At 48.8% G+C, this 19214-nt stretch overlaps 1 protein-coding gene across 1 annotated transcript in view; it reads left to right on the top strand.

The window, feature by feature from the left end:
* USP9X (ubiquitin specific peptidase 9 X-linked) overlaps positions 1 to 19214 on the top strand; it is a 723495-nt gene that overhangs the window by 519107 nt on the left and 185174 nt on the right. Inside the window, 2 exon segments of the mRNA XM_029603145.1 lie at positions 17711 to 17901; positions 18512 to 18685. Of these exon segments, the coding sequence (XP_029459005.1) occupies positions 17711 to 17901; positions 18512 to 18685 (365 nt within the window).

Below are 19214 nucleotides of genomic sequence, written 5' to 3'. Positions count from 1 at the left end.
TTAAAGGCTGGTAATTCCTTCTAACTAAAGGCAGATATAATGAATACTCGATCTGTTCTGTGATATGGTTCATTTCTGTCCAAACAAAAACTGAATGTTTTCTTATCATCCAGATTGTAACGTATTTCTTTAGCATTCTTAGATTTCCTGGATTTACATAAAAATTCAGTTTCCCCTGTACATAACCAGATCAGTCCAGATTCCTGGGATTGCCTCCCTACCAGCAGACAGAGACAGAGAAAGTTTCACTGATACTGTACATAACCCAATGTGCCACCTGCAGTCCCTTAGTATTTCTCTGTCTGCAGCAGATGGTATATGGTATAAAACCAGTCTGGAGAGAGAGAAAAAAAAAAGATTAAAAGACAAAATTTCTGGATCCTCCCAGGGGGTTGTGAGCTCCTGTGGGGCCATCCCCCCTGGTTTGAGGTGGACAAGCAAGGGGGTTGGTGACCCTTCTTGATAGCTCAGTCCAGAGGTCCGTGGGTTGGACATCTGAAGGTCCAGATCCCTTGACAGCAGAGGAAACTGGCATTTCTGCACTGCAAGCCCAGTGGAGCAGGGAAGTATCCCTTTTATACTGTTTGACCTGGGCTGGGTCGCTAAAGTTTGGCAAAAGGAGATGGATATAACCAGTGATCTGGCTCTTTTCTGATCTGCCATACAGCCTGTGCTCCTGGAACAGGAACCTCTGTACTAAAGGAAAGTATTTGTTTCTATGTATCTTTGTTCTCAGAATAAAAAAAAACAACAAGGAACTAGTTAGAGGAATCTGTGCAGCAGCGGGTTTCCGGGGGGAGCTACCTTAGCATCTCGAGCTCAGCGTTGGGGTTTTTCAGCAGCTTCTGTGCCTGTGGAGGAAACAGGATGTTGGCTCTGTGGTGCTGGAGGACTGTTCCCCTGCTTGCCATTGAGATGCTGTTGATGCCGTGGATGCAGGAAGGAACAGCGTGTGTGTAGCAAAAGCGATATTCCATACAGGGGTCTGCACCGAGCATGGCCGCAGCGATAGAACAAGCTTCATGGGTGATGGAGTCTAGCACTGAGGCTTTCCCCATCAGCATGGAAAAGGCAGCCATTTTTTATTCCCTAGCAGCCTCAGCGGAAGAGTCAGGGGAAGCCCCTCCTCAGCTATTGCCAGCAGTTGCCTGTCCTGCGGAGGTGCAGAGAGGCACTTGTACAGAGGAGTTGTCTCTGGTTCTGGTAGAGGTCTTCTACCAGGGGCAACCATGATATAGTCTTGAGCATGTATTTGCACACATCCTGGAGGGGTGTGTGTTCCCCCAGGTGGCATTGGTGTGTGCATAGGAGGCTGCCTAGAGCCAAAATTCGGGAGAGCTAAGCACCGGGGATGAGCATGTCCAAGCACCTTGCTATCAGTGAGGCATGCTGTCTGATAGCAGTTTAGTCTTCACTTTCTCACAGGACAAGCAGGGTGGTAGTCCTTACATATGGGTGACATCACAGGATGGAGCCCAGTCACGGAACACTTTTGTCGAAGTTTCTAGAACTTTGACTGGCACCTACTGGGCATGCCCAGCATGGCACTAACCCTGCTGCCAGCAGGAGTCCCTCTTCAGTCTTCTTTTTGCCGTGCAGCAGTAGCCACGCGGTTAAGGAGCTCCACAGAGATTCCTGACAGGAATTTTCCTCATGGAATTACTACAACATTTCTTACCCCACAGGGCTCCCTCCTTCAATTTTTTTCAAGCCGAGGTACTCCGGTAAGTTTTCTACCTGTTTTCAGTCGATTCCCGTCAAGTTTGGCCCTCGCGGCCGACTGGCCATCGTCCGTACCGCGGCCCAAATTTTTTATGGCCATGGCGTCTGGGTTCTGTCGGTGCCCGGACTGCAATCGCACCATGTCCATAACAGACCCTCATAGAGTCTGTGTACTGTGTCTTGGATGTGAGCATGATGTCCTGACCTGCACCAAATGTGCCTTAATGACACCAAAAGGTCGCAAGGCCAGAATGGAGAAGATGGAACTTCTCTTCCGTACTCAAACCCCGACGCCATCTATTGAGTCGACGTCATCAGAACCAGCACCGTCAACTTCGCACCAGTATCGACCACCGACCGGTGACTGTCTGGCATCGACGACTTCTCGGCCTTCAACCACCTCTACTCCCCCTCAGGACCGAGAGGATCGTAGAGAGAAACATTGCCACCGACATCGGAAGTCTCGAACCATCGAGGGAGCAAAATCATCGACCTCGCCATCGTCTGAGCCGCTGTCAAAGAAACCCTGTCCAGAAAAGGCACTGACCTTTTCGGCGACCGAGTCACCAAGGCAACCCTTACCCGAAAGGGGATTGGGAGCCTGACTCCGCCTTTAACAGGGGTCCCTCCGGCTATGTCTCTGCCTCCTTCTTCTGTTCCGGAGCCAGGGATGCTTGCTCCAGGACTCTGATAAGAACTGGACCGGCTGGTTCAGGAGGCCATCGACAAGGCGATGCATCAACTCCAAGTTCCTCCGGCACTGGTACCAATCGTGGAACTGACCACTGACCCGGTTCCGGCAGCGTTGGCACCACTGCTCTTGAGGATTTAAGCGCTCATTGCCGCTTTTCCACCGATGGATCCCGGGTCACCGATAGCTCCAGTGTCCTCTCCACTTACCTTGTCATCAGGAGGAGAAACACTGTTCCGCATCCCTCCATCGGGAGTCCTACCAATGCCTCAGCCATTGATGCCGATGCGTCCAGCGCCACCGATCCATTCACCGATGCCCTCGATGCCTGCACCGGTGCTTTCGATGTCTTCATCGGTGCCTCCAATTATTCCTTTGATTCCTTCGGAGCCTAGACCAGGACCTTCAGGGATTCCACCGTCCCGTCCCCCTCGGGCTCCTAGAGGGGCAGGTGTTGATCCCTGCGATACCTGGACTGATGATTCTTCACCAGATACCAATGACCTGCCTTCACCACCTTCTCCTACTGAAAGCAGAAAGCGTTCTCCTCCAGAGGACCTTTCCTTAATAAATTTTATGAAGGAGATGTCTGAATTGGTTCTCTTCCAATTACAGACCGAATAAGATGACAGGCATCAAATGATGGAGCCATTACAATTCCTGGATGCTCCCAAGGAAATAATCTCCATCCCTATTCACCAAGTTCTTCTAAATCTCCTCAAAAAGAACTGGGAACACCCTGGCTCTGTTGCTTCAGTCAACAGGAAGGCTGACACCACTTATTTGATACAGTCAGCCCCAGGTTTTCAAAAACCTCAATTGGATCACCAATCTGTGGTGGTAGAATCTGCCCAAAAGAGGGCAAAGAGATCAAAACCCCACCCTTCTTTTCCCCCAGGCAAGGAGCAAAAATTCCTAGATGCCATTGGGCGCCGGGTCTTCCAGGGCTCAATGCTCATCTCCTGAATCGCCTCTTATTAGCTCTATATGACCCAATACAACAGGGTCTTATTTAAGCAGATACAAGACTTGACAGACTTCCTGCCTCAGCAATTTCAAAATCAGCTCCAAACCCTAGTAAACAAGGGTTTTGAGGCAGGCAAGCATGAGATAAGATCATCTTACGATATCTTTGACACTGCTACAAGGGTATCTGCAGCTGCTATCTCGGCAAGAAGATGGGCCTGGCTCAAGTCTTCGGACCTTCGCCCTGAAGTGCAGGACAGATTATCCGACCTGCCCTGTGTAGGAGACAATCTGTTTGGCGAGCAGATTCAACGAACAGTGGTGGAACTCAAGGACCATCATGAGACCCTGAGACAGCTCTCTGATGCCTTCTGAGTACTCCTCAAAACAGCCTTTCTGAAAAGACACTAAGAAGTCCTTCTTCCGTCCGAAGAAATCCTACCCACCACCAGCTAGAACTCGCTCTACGAGACCATTTCAAAAAACCCAGTCTCGTCAGATACGAAAACAAAAGCCGCAAGCAGCTCCTCAGCCTGGCCCTGCTTCCGGTTTTTGACTCCTGCATAGAGAGCAGCAGCCAGCTTCCACTGCTTCACATACCCGTGGGAGGTCGATTGTGCCATTTCAACAACAGGGTGGCACTCAATCACCTCAGACCAGTCGGTCCTATCGCTAATCGCTCAAAGTTATCATCTCAACTTTCTCTCCATCCCACCAGACTCCCCACCTCTACCGACGTGGAGAACATCCGATCACTCCATCCTTCTGGAACAGGAGATCTCCCTCCTTCTCCAGTCCAAGGCAATGGAACCAGTACCCTACTCTCAGCACGGCCTAGGGTTCTATTCCCGGTACTTCCTAATCCCCAAAAAATCGGGAGGCGTTCATCCAATTCTGGATCTACGTGCCCTCAACAAGTACCTTCATCGAGAAAAGTTCAGAATAGTAACCTTGGGTTCTCTTCTTCCTCTTCTACAAAGAGGAGACTGGTTCTGCTCTCTAGACCTTCAGGACACATTCACTCATATTGCGATAACTCATTCTCATCACAAATACCTGAGATTTCTGGTAGGCCCCAAGCACTATCAGTACCGAGTGCTTCCATTCGGCCTCGCGTCTGCACCACGAGTCTTCATAAAATGTCTCGTAGTAGTTGCAGCCTTCCTCAGGACTCAAGATGTTCACGTCTACCTCTATCTAGACGATTGGTTGATGAGGGTTCCTACTCAGCAAACTGCTCTGTCGTCCTTACATCTTACCTTACACATTCTGATTTCGCTAGGATTTCTCATCAACTACATACATACATAGGGCAGACTTGGACACCTTGCAGGCAAAAGCTTTTCTACCTCGACAACGAGCTCTCACTCTAGTCTCTCTTGCACACCAGCTGCAGTCTCAGCGCTACACAACTGCAGGCTGTTTTCTCATCCTACTGGGACACATGGCGTCCTCAGTTCAGGTCACCCCAATGGCCCGCCTAGCCATGAGAGTTATGCAGTGGACTCTTAAGGTCACAATGGACTCAATGCATTCAGCCCCTGTCGACCATTGTCCACGTCACCGACTCACTCCGTCAGTCTCTTCTCTGGTGGAAAAATCAGATCAATCTCCTCCAAGGCTTGCCCTTCCAGGTTCCAGACCCTCAAATAACTCTCATCACTGATGCTTCCAACCTCGGCTGGGGAGCGCACGTGGCAAATCTGCAGACACAAGGAACTTGGTCTCCAGAGGAAGCCAAACACCAAATCAATTTCCTGGAGCTTCGAGCAATCAGAAGGAGGAATAGCCTAGTGGTTAGAGCAGTGGACTATGAACCAGGAGACCAGGGTTAGAGTCCTGCTTTCGCTCCTTGTGACCTTGGGCAAGTCACTTTACCCTCCATTGCCTCAGGTACAAAACTTAGATTGTAAGCCCTCTGGGGATAGGGAAATACCGACAGTACCTGAATGTAAACCAGTGTGATATCTCGATTGAGATCGCATGTCGGTATATAAAAATAATAAATAAATAAAATAAATAAATAAAAGATATGCTCTCAGACTATTTCAGGATCGCCTCTCCAACCAAGTCATCCTGATTCAGACGGACAACCAGGTGGCCATGTGGTACATCAACAAACAAGGAGGCACAGGCTCCTACCTCCTGTGTCAGGAAACTGCGCAGATATGGGAGGAGGCCCTCTCCCACTCGATGTACCTCAGGGCCACCTACTTGCCGGGAGTGGACAATGTGTTTGGAAGACAAGCTAAGTCGCACCCTTCAACCGTACGAGTGGTCTCTCGACCCCTCAATAGCGGACTCGATCTTCCAATAATGGGGTTACCCTCAAATAGACCTCTTTGCTTCACCTCGAAACCGCAAAGTAGAGAACTTCTGCTCTCTCACTCGCAGCCAACACTATCAGCCAAGAGATGCGTTCTCCCTCTCATGGGCAACCGGTTACCTATATGCATTCCCTCCACTTCCACTTCTCTCAAAGACTCTCGTGAAGTTACATCAAGACAAGGGAACCATGATCCTGATAGCACCTCACTGGCCACGCCAAGTGTTGTTTCCAATGCTTCAGGATCTCTCCATTCGCAGGCACATTCCCTTGGGAAAGGACCCGCTTCTGATCACTCAAAATGCCACCCCAATCTTCAAGCCTTGTCCCTGATGGCCTGGATGTTGAAAGGTTAATCCTTCAGCCACTTAACCTTTCTGAATCAGTTTCCCATGTCCTGATTGCTTCACAGAAGCCTTCCACAAGAAAATCCTACCTTTACAAATGGAACAGGTTTCAGTCATGGTGCTCTTCTCAATCCCTTGACCCCTTTACCTGTCCAATCACGAAGTTTCTGGACTATCAGAATGCATATTAGTGTGGTGGCCACCTTCCATAAAGGTGTCGGGGTTGTTCCCATATCAGTACAACCCCTTGTAACACGTTTTCTGAAGGGCTTGCTTCACCTCAAGCCTCCACTGCGTCCTCCGGCCCCTTCTTGGGACCTCAACCTGGTTTTGGTCGGCTCATGAAACCACCATTCGAGCCTCTCCAATCCTGTGAACTTCACTATCTCACATGGAAAGTGATCTTCCTTTTGGCAATCACTTCGGCTCGCAGAGTTAGTGAGTTACAGGCCCTAGTTACCTATCCGCCTTACACTAAACTTCTGCAGGACCGGGCAGTACTCCGCACTCACCCTAAGTTCTTGACTAAGGTAGTATCAGAGTTTCATCTCAATCAATCCATTATACTACCTACCTTTTTTCCCAGGCCCCATTCCAATCCAGGAGAACAGGATCTGCATACCCTTGACTGTAAACGGGCTCTAGCGTTCTACCTAGACTGTACGGCTGCCCACAGGAAAAGCACTCAATTGTTTGTCTCTTTCCATTCAATTAAATTGGGGCAGCCTGTGGGTAAGCAGACTCTCTCCTCCAGTTTAGCGGACTGCATATCCTATTGCTATCAGCAAGCAGGCATTCCACTTCAAGACTGTGTTAAAGCACACTCTGTGAGGGCCATGGTGACTTCAGTAGCAAACCTATGCTCGGTGCCACTTCCTGACATTTGCAGGGCTGCCACCTGGAGTTGTCTCCATACCTTTACAGCCCACTATTGCTTGGACAAGGCCGGAAGACAAGATTCCATCTTCGGCCAATCTATCCTGCGTAACCTATTCACAACTTGACGTACCAACACCCTTCCGCCTGCCCGGTAGGGTTCAGGATGCCCTTGGCCAAACGTCACCCCAGTCCTAGTGCCTTGCACACCTAGGTACATTTGGTGCATACTCAGACATCCTCAGCTCAGTACTCACCCATATGTAAGGACTACCATCCTGCTTGTCCTGTGAGAAAGCAAATGTTGCTTACCTGTAACAGGTGTTCTCACAAGTGCTCTGCTTACCATTTGTTTCTTGTAATACCTTTTAATTTTAATTTTATAGTTAATGTTCCATGTAAAGGCTCTGCCTACCTTTTTTGAGTTAAATGTACACCGATACGATGTGCAAACGGTTGTCGGTATATAAAAAACGTTAAATAAATAAATAAATAAAATAAATAAGTCAGCAGGATGTTAGTCCTCACGAAACCCGCCCGCTACTCCGCGGTGTTGGGTTCGTTATGTTTCTTATTTTATTTTTCGGCACTTCCTGTAGCTTTTAAACAAGACTGAAGGGGGGGCCCTGCTGGCTGCAGGGTTAGTGCCATGCTGGGCATGCCCAGTAGGTGCCAGTCAAAGTTCTAGAAACTTTTACAAAAGTGTTCCATGATTGGGCTCCATCCTGTGATGTCACCCATATGTGATGACTAACATCCTGCTGTCCTGTGAGAACATCTGTTACAGGTAAGCAACATTTGCTATCTCTCCGTTTGTGTCAGCGCTGTTTAGATGCTCAAAGCAATTTGACTAGTACAGCTTTTGCCTATGAGCAAGTTTGGGCCTTTGGGCTCTGGTATACATACATCATCCTCCTCCTGGGTGGAATGTTTCCAGGCCTGCAGACGTTTCTGCAGGGGCGCCCAGTGAAGGTCAAGCAACCTATTGTGTAGGGATCGCATGCTTGTGCTTCCAGACACGGTGGGCAATTGCCGCAGGGAGGCTGTCCCTGATGACGTTCAAGGGGATGTGGATCATGAGATATTGGAGCATTCCAATGGGGAATTGGCTTTCTCTCCTGTAGAAGAGGGAGAAATTGCATGTGATTGAGAGCTGCTTCGGACTCTGCTCAAATTTTTTCTTTTTTTCACAGAGATGTCTTTGTGAGTTGGTTGGCTCAGAATCTGAACACGTTCGGTGTGGCCCAAGTCTGTTGCCTTAGACCATGAACATGCTTAGTGTGGCTGGAGGTCAGTTTTAAGTTGAGTCCTGTTTCTTTCCCCCGTATCCAATTCAAGAGATATTGGATTTAAAGAAGGTAAATGCAGCTGACGAGGTTCCCCATTTCTGCATGGAAACTCTGAGATCCAACTCTGAGTTCTATCATAGAGGTGGTACGCAAGGGAGAGTTCTTGGCATCTCTCACCTTGACAGAGCCGTATCTGCACATAGTCGTCAGGCCAGAGCACCAGAGATTTCTGAGGTTCATGTTCCTAAGGGAACATTTTCGGTTTCAAGTCCTTTCCTTCAGCTGGCAATGGCTCCCCGTACTTTCACCAAGATGATGGTGGTGGAGGCGGCCACATTGCAAAAGGAGGTTGTGTTGGTGCATCTGTATCTGGATGACTGTTAAGCATCTTGTCGTGTGGTTTCTGGAGGTTTGAGTCTTTTCGAAAGACAGATTGCCTGTTTGTTCGCCATGGCGGGAGTAAGCAGGGTGCTCTGGCTTCACGGGCTACTATAGCTCGTTAGATTAAAGAGGTGGTCACAGCTGCGTCACATTGCCTACTCGGGTTGGGACTCCTTTATGGCTCAGGCTGTGTCATGGGTGGAGGTTAGTCTGTTGTCTCCCGTTGATATCTGCCAAGCTGCAACGTGATTCTCCTTACGCACATTTTCCAGGTTTTATCATCTGTGCAGGCCTGGAAGGATGTTGACTGGACCGCAGCCTCCCGCCCTATTGGGGAGTAGCTTTGGTACATCCAACTGTTTCTGAGTCCATCTGTCTATACACTAGGAAATGGAGAAATTTCGTACCTTATAATTTTGATTTCCTTAGTGTGGACAGATGGGCTCAGCTTCTCGCCCTCGGATGCCACATGAGTGTGTCAATAGTTCTCCTGTGGGGCTCTGGATCCCAAGGGATTACTGGTAAGTGTTCATCCAGTCCCTAGCTTGGGGTACCTAGAATCTTATGTGAGTTCACTGTTTATGGTTGGTTGAGTACAGTTCTGGTTATCTGTTTTTAATCATGGTTCTAATCAAGTTTTTTGCTAGTCTGTCCACAGTTGCTTTTGAAGAGAATATTGGCAGGCTGGGGTCACTGCAAGGTTATATGTCCTGTAAGGTCAGCTATCTCCATCTGCTGGCAGGGAAGCATAAACCCACTGGTCCTGAGTCCATCTGACTACACTAAGGAAAATGAAATTATCAGGTAAGTAATTTCTCCAGTTGTAACCCTTTCCTCGTGGGCTCATGACCCTGGAAACATCCTCGGTGTGAGAGGATAAGGCATCACCTGGAGGGTAGGTTTTAGTAGCTGCAGAATCACTTCCTGCCATACCAAGGTGATAGTCTCCTGCTAGGTGACCTTGGTCCTCCAAAGCAGCATAAGGACTTCTTGACTGGAGTTGGGACCACTTTACAATGTCCCTGAAGTTCTCCTCTATATACCTCTATGTCTGCCTCACCTCCTCCAGGTCTGTCACTCTGGCCTTCAGAGATTGAACTCTGGGAGGACCTGGTTCTCTGAGAGCGAGGATATCTTTGCACCAGGTACACACATACAACACCTCACTAACAGGTAGATAATCATTCGTGTGGCACTCAGTGTAAAAGACTTGATAGCTCCCAACTCGCTTTAGGACTTCTAGCTGCATCTTAATTTTATTAAGTTGCTAAAGTGTTAAAGCTGATTATGGAATAGGAATGTCTTTCAATTGAAGGAGTTTTAAATTATTTGATATCTTTTAAAATACCAGGTTTTAAAATTGATAACTAGAAGATTTGTTAGTTTGTGAGTGACCAACAATAAGGCTAAAAAGAGTCAAACACTGAAATCATGGTTAATTGTATGTTCAGAATTGATAATTGACTCCTATTTTGAAGATTTTTCTCCTAATGGGGAAGGGGTATGTATCTAACAGAAAAAAAGCCTGGTGTGGGTAGGACTCAACCTAGTGACTAGTTGCCCAGTACTATCACCTTTTCATATCAAGTAAGTATCCTTTACAAACTCACAATTTTAATACTTACAAATAGTAATTTACACTAACTCACAAAATTAGCTCAAAGTTTATTATCTTTAAACTCTCACATACAATTAACACAAACTGCTTTTTCTAAATGCATATAATTCTTGCAAACAAATACTAGCCTTAAAAGCTAACACAATACACACAGTCGGTGATAGTTTAACCCTCTTGGGTTTTTGGTTTTTTGTTTTACAATTTTGTGTTCTTTTCCAGCAAGGCCAGCAGATGAAGGTTCTGCAGTCTACATTAGAGAAAGTTTTAAATAACATTGGGCAAAATACCTTGTTTTCCTAGCGTGTAGCAGATGAACTCATTACAAATGGGTATAGTGTGCTCGTGCTAGCAGTTAGAGACGGATCTGACGTCAGCACGTAGTACATATACCCCTGCAGGAAGTGCAGGCGCTCAGTAATTTCCGTCTCCAAAGCAGTTTGGAGCTACCTCACGCTCGCTGAGCGTTTTTCCAAATTCTAACGACTAAATTCATAGAAGTCCTACCTGAAGACGAGCCCCGCACTCCTGCGGTGATGCCATCGGGTCCCTCCCCCAGTTGAGTTTCCCGAGGTGATTTCCGTGGTCCCTCGGAGGTACGAGCCTCGGTCCAGTGGCCGACTCGCGGCAGGGACCTAGCCCCCGAGTGAGAAGGGCTCGGGCGCGGCATTGAGGCAGCCTCGGTCCCGATCCGTTCACGGTGAGGACTTGGCCCCCGAGCGAGACGAGTTCGGGCGCGGCCTAGAGGCAGCGGGTGCACTTCCTCGAGCGTAGCGGTGACGGTAATCACCCTCTCCCCCCACAGCCGGAGACCGCCCTGGTTGCAGCCGGGAAGCGCCGAAGATCAGGTAAGGCATACATCTTTACTTGCTGGTCTCCGAGGAAGCGAGGATTAGCGGGTCTGCCTGCATGGCAGCCCGCCTAGGAGGTCGCCATTTTGCCTGCCTGCTTGCCGTCACCATCTGCCCTGGTTCGCCGCCTCGCCCTAGCACTCAGACCGGACTCAGCGCACAGTCGACGGGCGCGTATGTTAGGCGCCCGAAAATATTGGGCACACATTGATAGTTGATAGGCGCACGTTGATAGGCGCACGCTGCTAAGCGCACGTTGATAGGCGCACTCTGATAGGCACACACCTTCGCGCATATTACAAAGCGCATAGAGATAACAGACACGATGGAGCGTATGAGAGCCCATGCGTCCGCAGAGCCGGGGCCTCCAGAATCAGGCATAAGAGCTGTAGGCCTCTGCTCAGCATGCCACCTCAGAGCCACACAGAGCGAGGAAGCAGACTCTCTATGTGCCCAATGAGGAGGCCCTGGGAGTTCCAGGCCAGGGCCGGTCCCAGCCCAGCGTAATGGCTAGTTCCTCAGGGAACACCCCGGACCTAGCAGGCCGCGGTGAGCAGCCAGGGAACCCTAGAGACCCTGGTGCCCCTAAGGCTAGAACCTGCTTCGCTCTCATGGGTGGAATTATTCAAGGGGATTCACGCCTTTGTCAAGATGCAGTCTGATCCCTGAACGGACCCATACGTACCGGATGACCCTACCCCTGGACCCTCAAGACCTAGGCACGGCCACCCGCCACCCGGAAGCCCCACTTATGGGGATTCAGATTGCTCTGTGGAAGAAGAAGAGCTCCCCGAGGAGGGAGAACTTCCCTCTGGGATAGAGCCGTATTGAACCATGAGACGCTTCTTTCTTAAGGAGGATCTCCCAAACCTGGTCTCTCAATGCCTGTCTGAGCTGGCTATCCCGGGCCACGGCACCCCAGGAGAACCTAGGATGAACCCCCTGCTGGAAGGCCTTCGTCAAACGGCCCACCACTTCCCCCTCCTACAAGCAGCACAGCAGCTAATCGATCTCGAGTGGAATGCGCCGGAGGCCTCATTCAAAGGGGGTCGGGCCTTGTCTGGCATGTACCCCCTGGACCCGGCAACCAAGGAGCTGCTGGCGTGCCCTAAGGTAGACGCCATAGTTTGCGCAATTGTGAAGCGCACCACCATTCCGGTGGAGGGAGGGGCGGCCCTCAAGGATGCACATGACCGGCGCATTGACGCCATTCTGAAACAAGCCTTTGAGGTGGCAGCCATGTCCCTATGAATTGCAACCTGCTGCACTGTGGTGACGTGTTCCTGTTTATCACAAGCCAGGAACAACACCCCGGGAGAAGAAATGGAATCAGCCCTCTCGTTCCTCACTGACGCTGCCTCCGACCTAGTCCATACGGCAGCCAAGGGAGTGTCATCCTCAGTGGCAGCCAGGAGACAGCTCTGGCTACGAAATTGGTCAGCCGACTCCTCCTCCAAGACGCGCCTTACCAGAATGCCCTTTAAGGGATCCCTCCTGTTCGGCTGCGACCTCGAGAAACTGGCTAACAAATGGGGTGCCTCTCCATTGCCCCGTCTACCAGAAGACAAGTCAAGGAGGAACCAGCGCCCTTTTCCTAGGCCATCCAGAGGTAGAAGCTCTCAACGCTTCAACCCTTACAGGACTCGCTACCAAGCACCTCGTTCTCAGACCAGGAACCAGTACTTTCGGACCAGGCACAGCAAGCGGGGAACCGGCTCGGGTTCAGGTCCCAGCCGCACCCCACAATGAGAATCAGCCGACCCATCATGGGACGAAGCCATAGGGGGCAGGCTAACCCTATTCTATCGCAGGTGGGTCGAGATTACTTCGGACCAGTGGGTCCTCTCCATTGTCCGGGAAGGGTATTACCTGGACTTCCTTCACCTCCCTCCGGACAAGTTTGAGGAATCTCCTTGTCCGCCCCTCAAGAGGGCGGCGCTGGAAGCTACCTTGGGAAGGCTCCTGTCCCTAAACGCCATAATCCCAGTGCCTGCATGGGAGATAAATTCTGGGCATTACTCCATTTATTTCATCGTGCCCAAGAAGGGGGGCACCTTCAGACCCGTCCTGGACCTCAAGTCGGTCAACCGGCACTTAAGGGTCCCAGGATTTCGCATGGAAACTCTGCGGTCAGTCCGAAGTGCCATACAGCCAGGGGAGTATCTCACATCCCTGGATCTGTCAGAAGATTACTTGCATATCCCAATCCATCGGGATCATCAGCGCTACTTACGCTTCAAAGTCCTGGGACAACACTTTCAGTTCCGGGCTCTACCCTTCGGGTTAGCCACCGCGCCACAGACCTTTACCAAGGTAATAGTAGTGGTGGCGGCGTCACTCAGGAAGGAAGGAATCCTCGTCCATCCCTACCTAGACGATTGGCTGATCAGGGCAAAGTCACCGGAGGAGAGCCACCGGGCAACCAACAGAGTTATATCTCTTCTGGAAAGCCTAGGATGGGTAGTCAACACAAACAAGAGTTCCCTACAGCCTTCGCAGTCGCTGGAATACCTCTGAGTCCGATTCGACACCCAGGGAGACGAAGTCAGCCTGACCTCCAAGAGGAAATTAAAACTCCGGAATCGTTTGCAGACTTTGCTGAGCGCCATCCGGCCCACAGCTTGGGATTACCTACAGGTCCTCGGCCTAATGGCCTCCACTCTGGAAGTGGTACCATGGGCGCGGGCTCATATGAGACCGTTACAACGCGCCTTTCTATCTCGGTGGAGCCCACGATTACAGACCTACACCGTGCATCTACCTCTACCGGCCAGAGTACGGCATCAGTTACGGTGGTGGCTGCAGCCCGGCCACATGAGCCGGGGGTCAAAAATGTCCTCTCCAACCTGGACCCTGCTCACTACAGATGCCAGCCTGAGTGGCTGGGGAGCACACTGCAAAGAACTAACCGCCCAAGGGCGGTGGAACAGAGAAGAGTCGGGGTGGAACCTCAACCGACTAGAGGCACGGGCAGTCAGGTTAGAATGCCTGCGATTTGCCCACAGACTTCGCAACAGAGCAGTTAGAGTGATGTCGGACAATGCCACCACGGTGGCATACATCAACCGACAGGGCGGAACCAGAAGCCGACAGGTATCCTTAGAAATAGCCCCCCTGATGGCTTGGGCGGAAGCAAATCTCCAGGACATCTCCGCCATCCACATCGCCGGGAAGGACAATGCCACGGCAGACTTCCTCAGCAGAGAAAGCCTAAACCCGGGGGAATGGCAGCTGTCATCCACGGCCTTCCAGATGATGACTGATCAGTGGTGGACGCCGGGCATGGACCTACTAGCGGACAGGTCCAACGCTCAAGTACCCAGATATTTCAGTTGCAGGCGAGATCCTCTATCCCAGGGGATCGACGTCCTGGTACCAGCCATGGCCTCAGGAGATCCTGCTATATGCCTTTCCCCCATGGCCCCTGCTGGGTGCCATTATACACAAGATTCAGCGGCACAGAGGCCTAGTTCTTCTGGTGGCCCCGGACTGGCCAAGAAGACCCTGGTACGCAGACATGAGAAGACTACTGGCAGGGGATCCTCTACCCCTGCCTCTTCACAGGGACCTGCTGCGACAAGGTCCCATCCTCCACGAGAATCCAGCTCAATTCTTTCTTACGGTCTGGCCATTGAGAGGGCTAGACTGAAGAAAAGGGAATACTCGGGGCCGGTAATAGATACACTCCTCCATGCACGCAAGTTCTCCACATCACTAACTTATATAAGGATCTGGAGAGTATTTGAAGCCTGGTGCGAAACTCGCAGCACCAATCCACATGCTACTAAAATCCCCATCATTTTGGATTTCCTGCAAGATGGGCTCCAGAAGGGTCTATCCCTCAATTCAATCAAGGTTCAGGTGGCAGCGCTATCCTGCTACGGCCCCAAGAGTGACGGCAACAGCATTGCCACACACCCAGACGTTTCACGTTTCCTGAAAGGAGTCAAACACATTCGCCCGCCACTGAAGTGGCCTGTGGAACCTCAACCTAGTTTTGGAATTCCTAGCGGGACCTGCCTTCAGACCCCTCCGAGGCCTGTCCCTCCGTTTGTTAACCTTGAAGATGGTGTTCTTGCTGGCCGTGTGTTCCGCACGTCGCATCTCAGAGCTACAAGCACTGTCCTGCCGCAATCCGTTTCTCAGGATCACCCCAGGGGCTATCCATCTTCGCACGGTTCCTTCCTTCTTACCCAAAGTAGTCTCACACTTCCACCTCAACCAAACCATATCCTTGCCAACCACGGAAGGTTTGAAGAAGTCGGAAGAAGGTCGAATACTGCGCCATCTCGACATCGGCAGGCTGCTGTCCAGATACCTGGAAATGTCGGAAGCAGTACGAAAGACGGACCACCTGTTCGTCCTTCACAGCGGGAAGAGGCAAGGAGAAGCGGCCTCACGGGCGACTATTGCTCGCTGGATCAAAGAAGTTATCAAGGCGGCCTACGTAGAAGCGGGAAAACCACCACCTCTACGGGTCAAGGCTCACTCTACCAGAGCACAAGCGGCCTCCTGGACAGAAACTAGGATGCTGTCGCCTGCAGAGATATGCAGAGCGGCAACGTGGTCCTCCATCCATACCTTCTCCAGATTTTACCGTCTGGACGTCCAGGCCAGGGAGGACACAGCATTTGCAAGGGCAATCCTAAACGGACCTCGGGCAGCCTCCCGCCCAGACCGGGAGTAGCTTTTGTACATCCCATTTGTAATGAGTCCATCTGCTACACGCTAGGAAATGGAGAGATTACTTACTTGATAATCTCGTTTTCCTTAGTGTAGGCAGATGGACTCAGCATCCCGCCCGGCTGCCGATATACATGGGGATTCACAGTTTCAAAGTAAGCCCTGTTTCCTTACATTGGGCATCCACCCTGCCGGGTGTCGACGCCTTCCGATTGAGAACACTGGCGGTCTCCAGCTACTGTCAGTCGGTCAGGTTGATCATGTTCAGTTAATTGATCGGTCAGTCACACATATATCCATAAAGCTTTTGCAAGAAAGATTACTGAGCGCCTGCACTTCCTGCAGGGGTATATGTACTACGTGCTGACGTCAGATCCGTCTCCAACTGCTAGCACGAGCACACTATACCCATTTGTAATGAGTCCATCTGCCTACACTAAGGAAAACGAGATTATCAGGTAAGTAATCTCTCCAATAGGTTAGATAGGATAGAAATCTTTCTCAAAGCCAGAAATGGCAGACTGCTTTTGTCCATCAAATCTAATTAGGTGCTTCTTCTTTCTTTCCCATTCACATGGCATACACCCTCCTTAACACAGGACCTGTTTAACTCTTATCCTTCTGCACCAGACAATGACCTGAAACTTAAGAAATTTGAACACCTCTAAAATCAAGATAGTTTTTCTGCTTGAATCTCTACTGACATACTATTCCACAATGATGGCACTGCCTTGGAGAACTCCCAGATATATTTGCCACAGAGGGTAATTTTTAAGAAGGCACCTTGATTAGCGCAAAGTTTTCAGCCAAATGTATACCACACTAACCTTTTTGCTAAATAAGAATAACCAGTTCCTTGTAAAGCGTGGAAGACCAGAGACAACTTAAATTGAGCTCTTGCCATGCTCAGAAGCCAGTTTAGTTTTTGAAGCAAATTTAGACTTACATATTGAGGGTTACCACATACCAGTCTGACTGTGATGTTTTTGCAGCATCTGCACCTTATGAATGCTCTTGGTCAGGAAACCCATATAGAGAGCAATATAATAGTGAATCTGTAATGTAACTAATGCATGACCATCTTGAATGTACCAAGGCATTTGCTGTTTTTGGAACAGAAAACAGATAACTGTAATCATGCACATGCCCCCACTGAAAGATTGTTGCCACTGGAGCCTGCTGACCCTGCAGCCTCACCTTTATGCATACTAGTCTAATGCCAAAACATAATCCCAAGGTTATCAGGAAGTGGCTACTGCAATTAATTCCCCAAACCATCAATCGTTAAATAGCCACAGCCTGTGGCTATTTAACGATTGATGGTTTGGGCAACAGATTATCGCAAAGGTAATCTGTTGCTGAGCGCTGATTCGGTATGCAATAACCCATACTGTTAAAGCTCTGCTTTGAAAGCAATTGATCTGAATATTATTCCAAAGAAACCTGCTGTGTTATCCCTTCTTGACTTCACTTTGCAATGCTTTAAGCCAATTCATGTGGCTTGTAAGCCCCTGAGGCAGCTCTTTGAGCGAAACTCGGCCAGAGTCGGGCAAGCTTTAATAAAATTCTGTTTACACCGATCCATCTACTTGTTTTCATTGCTGACTGCATATTTTATGACAAAGATGCTGTGGTCTCGTCCCTAACAAAACAGCACATTACTGTTGTGTCCAGACTGCTGGGAAGAAGATAATATAACTTTAGAGATTCAACTGCAGGTCCCTTTATGGGGAATCACAGGATTAGTTGACCTATTTTGTCTTTATTTCAGTACCAAACTCATTGCGCTAGTGTGCAAAGAAAAGTACCATTAAGTGTAAAATCTGATAATTTTCTGATGCCTCATTTCAGTCAATTAATACACAAAGAAAAATTTAGTACAGTTTGTATGGCAAGTGTGTTAATTCAAATTACTTTCCTTGGGATATTTTAGACATAATCTGTGGTTTTGTTTGATTTGCAGAGCAATGTTGACCCACGTGATGATGTGTTCGGTTATCCTCATCAGTATGAAGACAAACCAGCATTGAATAAATCAGAAGATAGGAAAGAATACAATATTGGCGTTCTGAGACATCTACAAGTTATCTTTGGTCATCTGGCAGCCTCCAGGCTACAATATTATGTGCCACGAGGTTTTTGGAAACAGTTCAGGTCAGATGTGTAACTTGTGGTTAATGTTCATTTACCAGCTTTATAAACAAAGGTAGTGCCCTTCTGATTCATTCCCTGACCAGCTGGGACAGAGTCACAGGTGATTCATTTGCTTCCCAAGGCAAGGGTTACAAATTGCACACAGTTTGATTGCCCCCAGCTGCTATGGGAGCTATGAAGTTGAGTTCAACTTTATGAATTTGCCTACTTGGGCATAGTGAAAGAGATGGGAGATCTTTTGAAATCTGAGGGTTTGGTGTGTGCTAAAGGGGTATTGAAGAAAATTAAATTTCCCATATGGAGTAAAACTCATTTGTCTGTATTGAGTAGCAGTATGGTTCATCTTTTTTTTTTTTTTTTTTTTTTTTTTTTTAAAGAAGCCATGCACATTTGGGATTTGAACTTGCCCAGTGATGATGCACATCCTTGCTCAGGATTCTATACCTGAAAATGTAGCCATCTCCTATACAAGTGTGGTGTACGCACAGATTAGGAGCTGAGGGCATTCAAATCTGTTTGGTCAGCATCTTTGCATTTTCTCAGTATAAATTGTATAATATTTTGCTCATATATTTTGTTGTCAAATTAAATGTTTGGGTTTTTGTTATAGACTCTGGGGTGAACCTGTTAATCTACGTGAACAGCATGATGCTTTAGAATTTTTCAATTCCTTGGTGGACAGCCTAGATGAAGCTTTAAAAGCTTTGGGCAATCCAGCTATGCTGAGTAAAGTCTTGGGAGGATCTTTCGCTGATCAAAAGATTTGTCAAGGATGTCCACACAGGTGAGTGTGACAGGTACACGTTATCAGAAATGCTTTCATTTTTTCTGTTTAATTCATATTGTGTATAGAATAATTGTTTTAATGTGAAATATCAAACATTTAACTTGCTGTTGACAGGTTTTTCTTATTTCTTTTATCAACTCAGATTGTTTAAATTTTCAGAAAACAGTGATACATTATACTAGTCTTTGATGAAATGCATCAGCAGGGTTGCCAGCTATCTGTTTAAAAAACAAACAAACCCTAAAAAAAAGACCTGTTCATACTTTTGGTTTGGCTGCCTATAAATCTTTTCTTCCTGCTCTCCCTCGCAGATTACAGTGAAAAGTGTACCCACAACTCCCCCTGATGTCACTAGGAGCTGTAAGTGACATGTGAAGTCCACAATTTTCAATTCAAAAGCAGCTGTAACTGCCAGAGAAGGAGCTGTCTGAAATTCAGAGAGTGGATCCTTCCCCTTACTTGCCCAAGACACAGCGATCTCCTAGGCAGGGAAGCCAATCTCCCCCCCCCCCCCCCCCCAAAAAAA

This window comes from Rhinatrema bivittatum, chromosome 5 (assembly GCF_901001135.1).
Source record: "Rhinatrema bivittatum chromosome 5, aRhiBiv1.1, whole genome shotgun sequence".
NCBI classification, from domain to species: Eukaryota; Metazoa; Chordata; class Amphibia; order Gymnophiona; family Rhinatrematidae; genus Rhinatrema; species Rhinatrema bivittatum.
The sequence above is the reverse complement of the archived record's forward strand: the minus strand, read 5'-3'. Positions and strand labels throughout refer to the sequence as shown.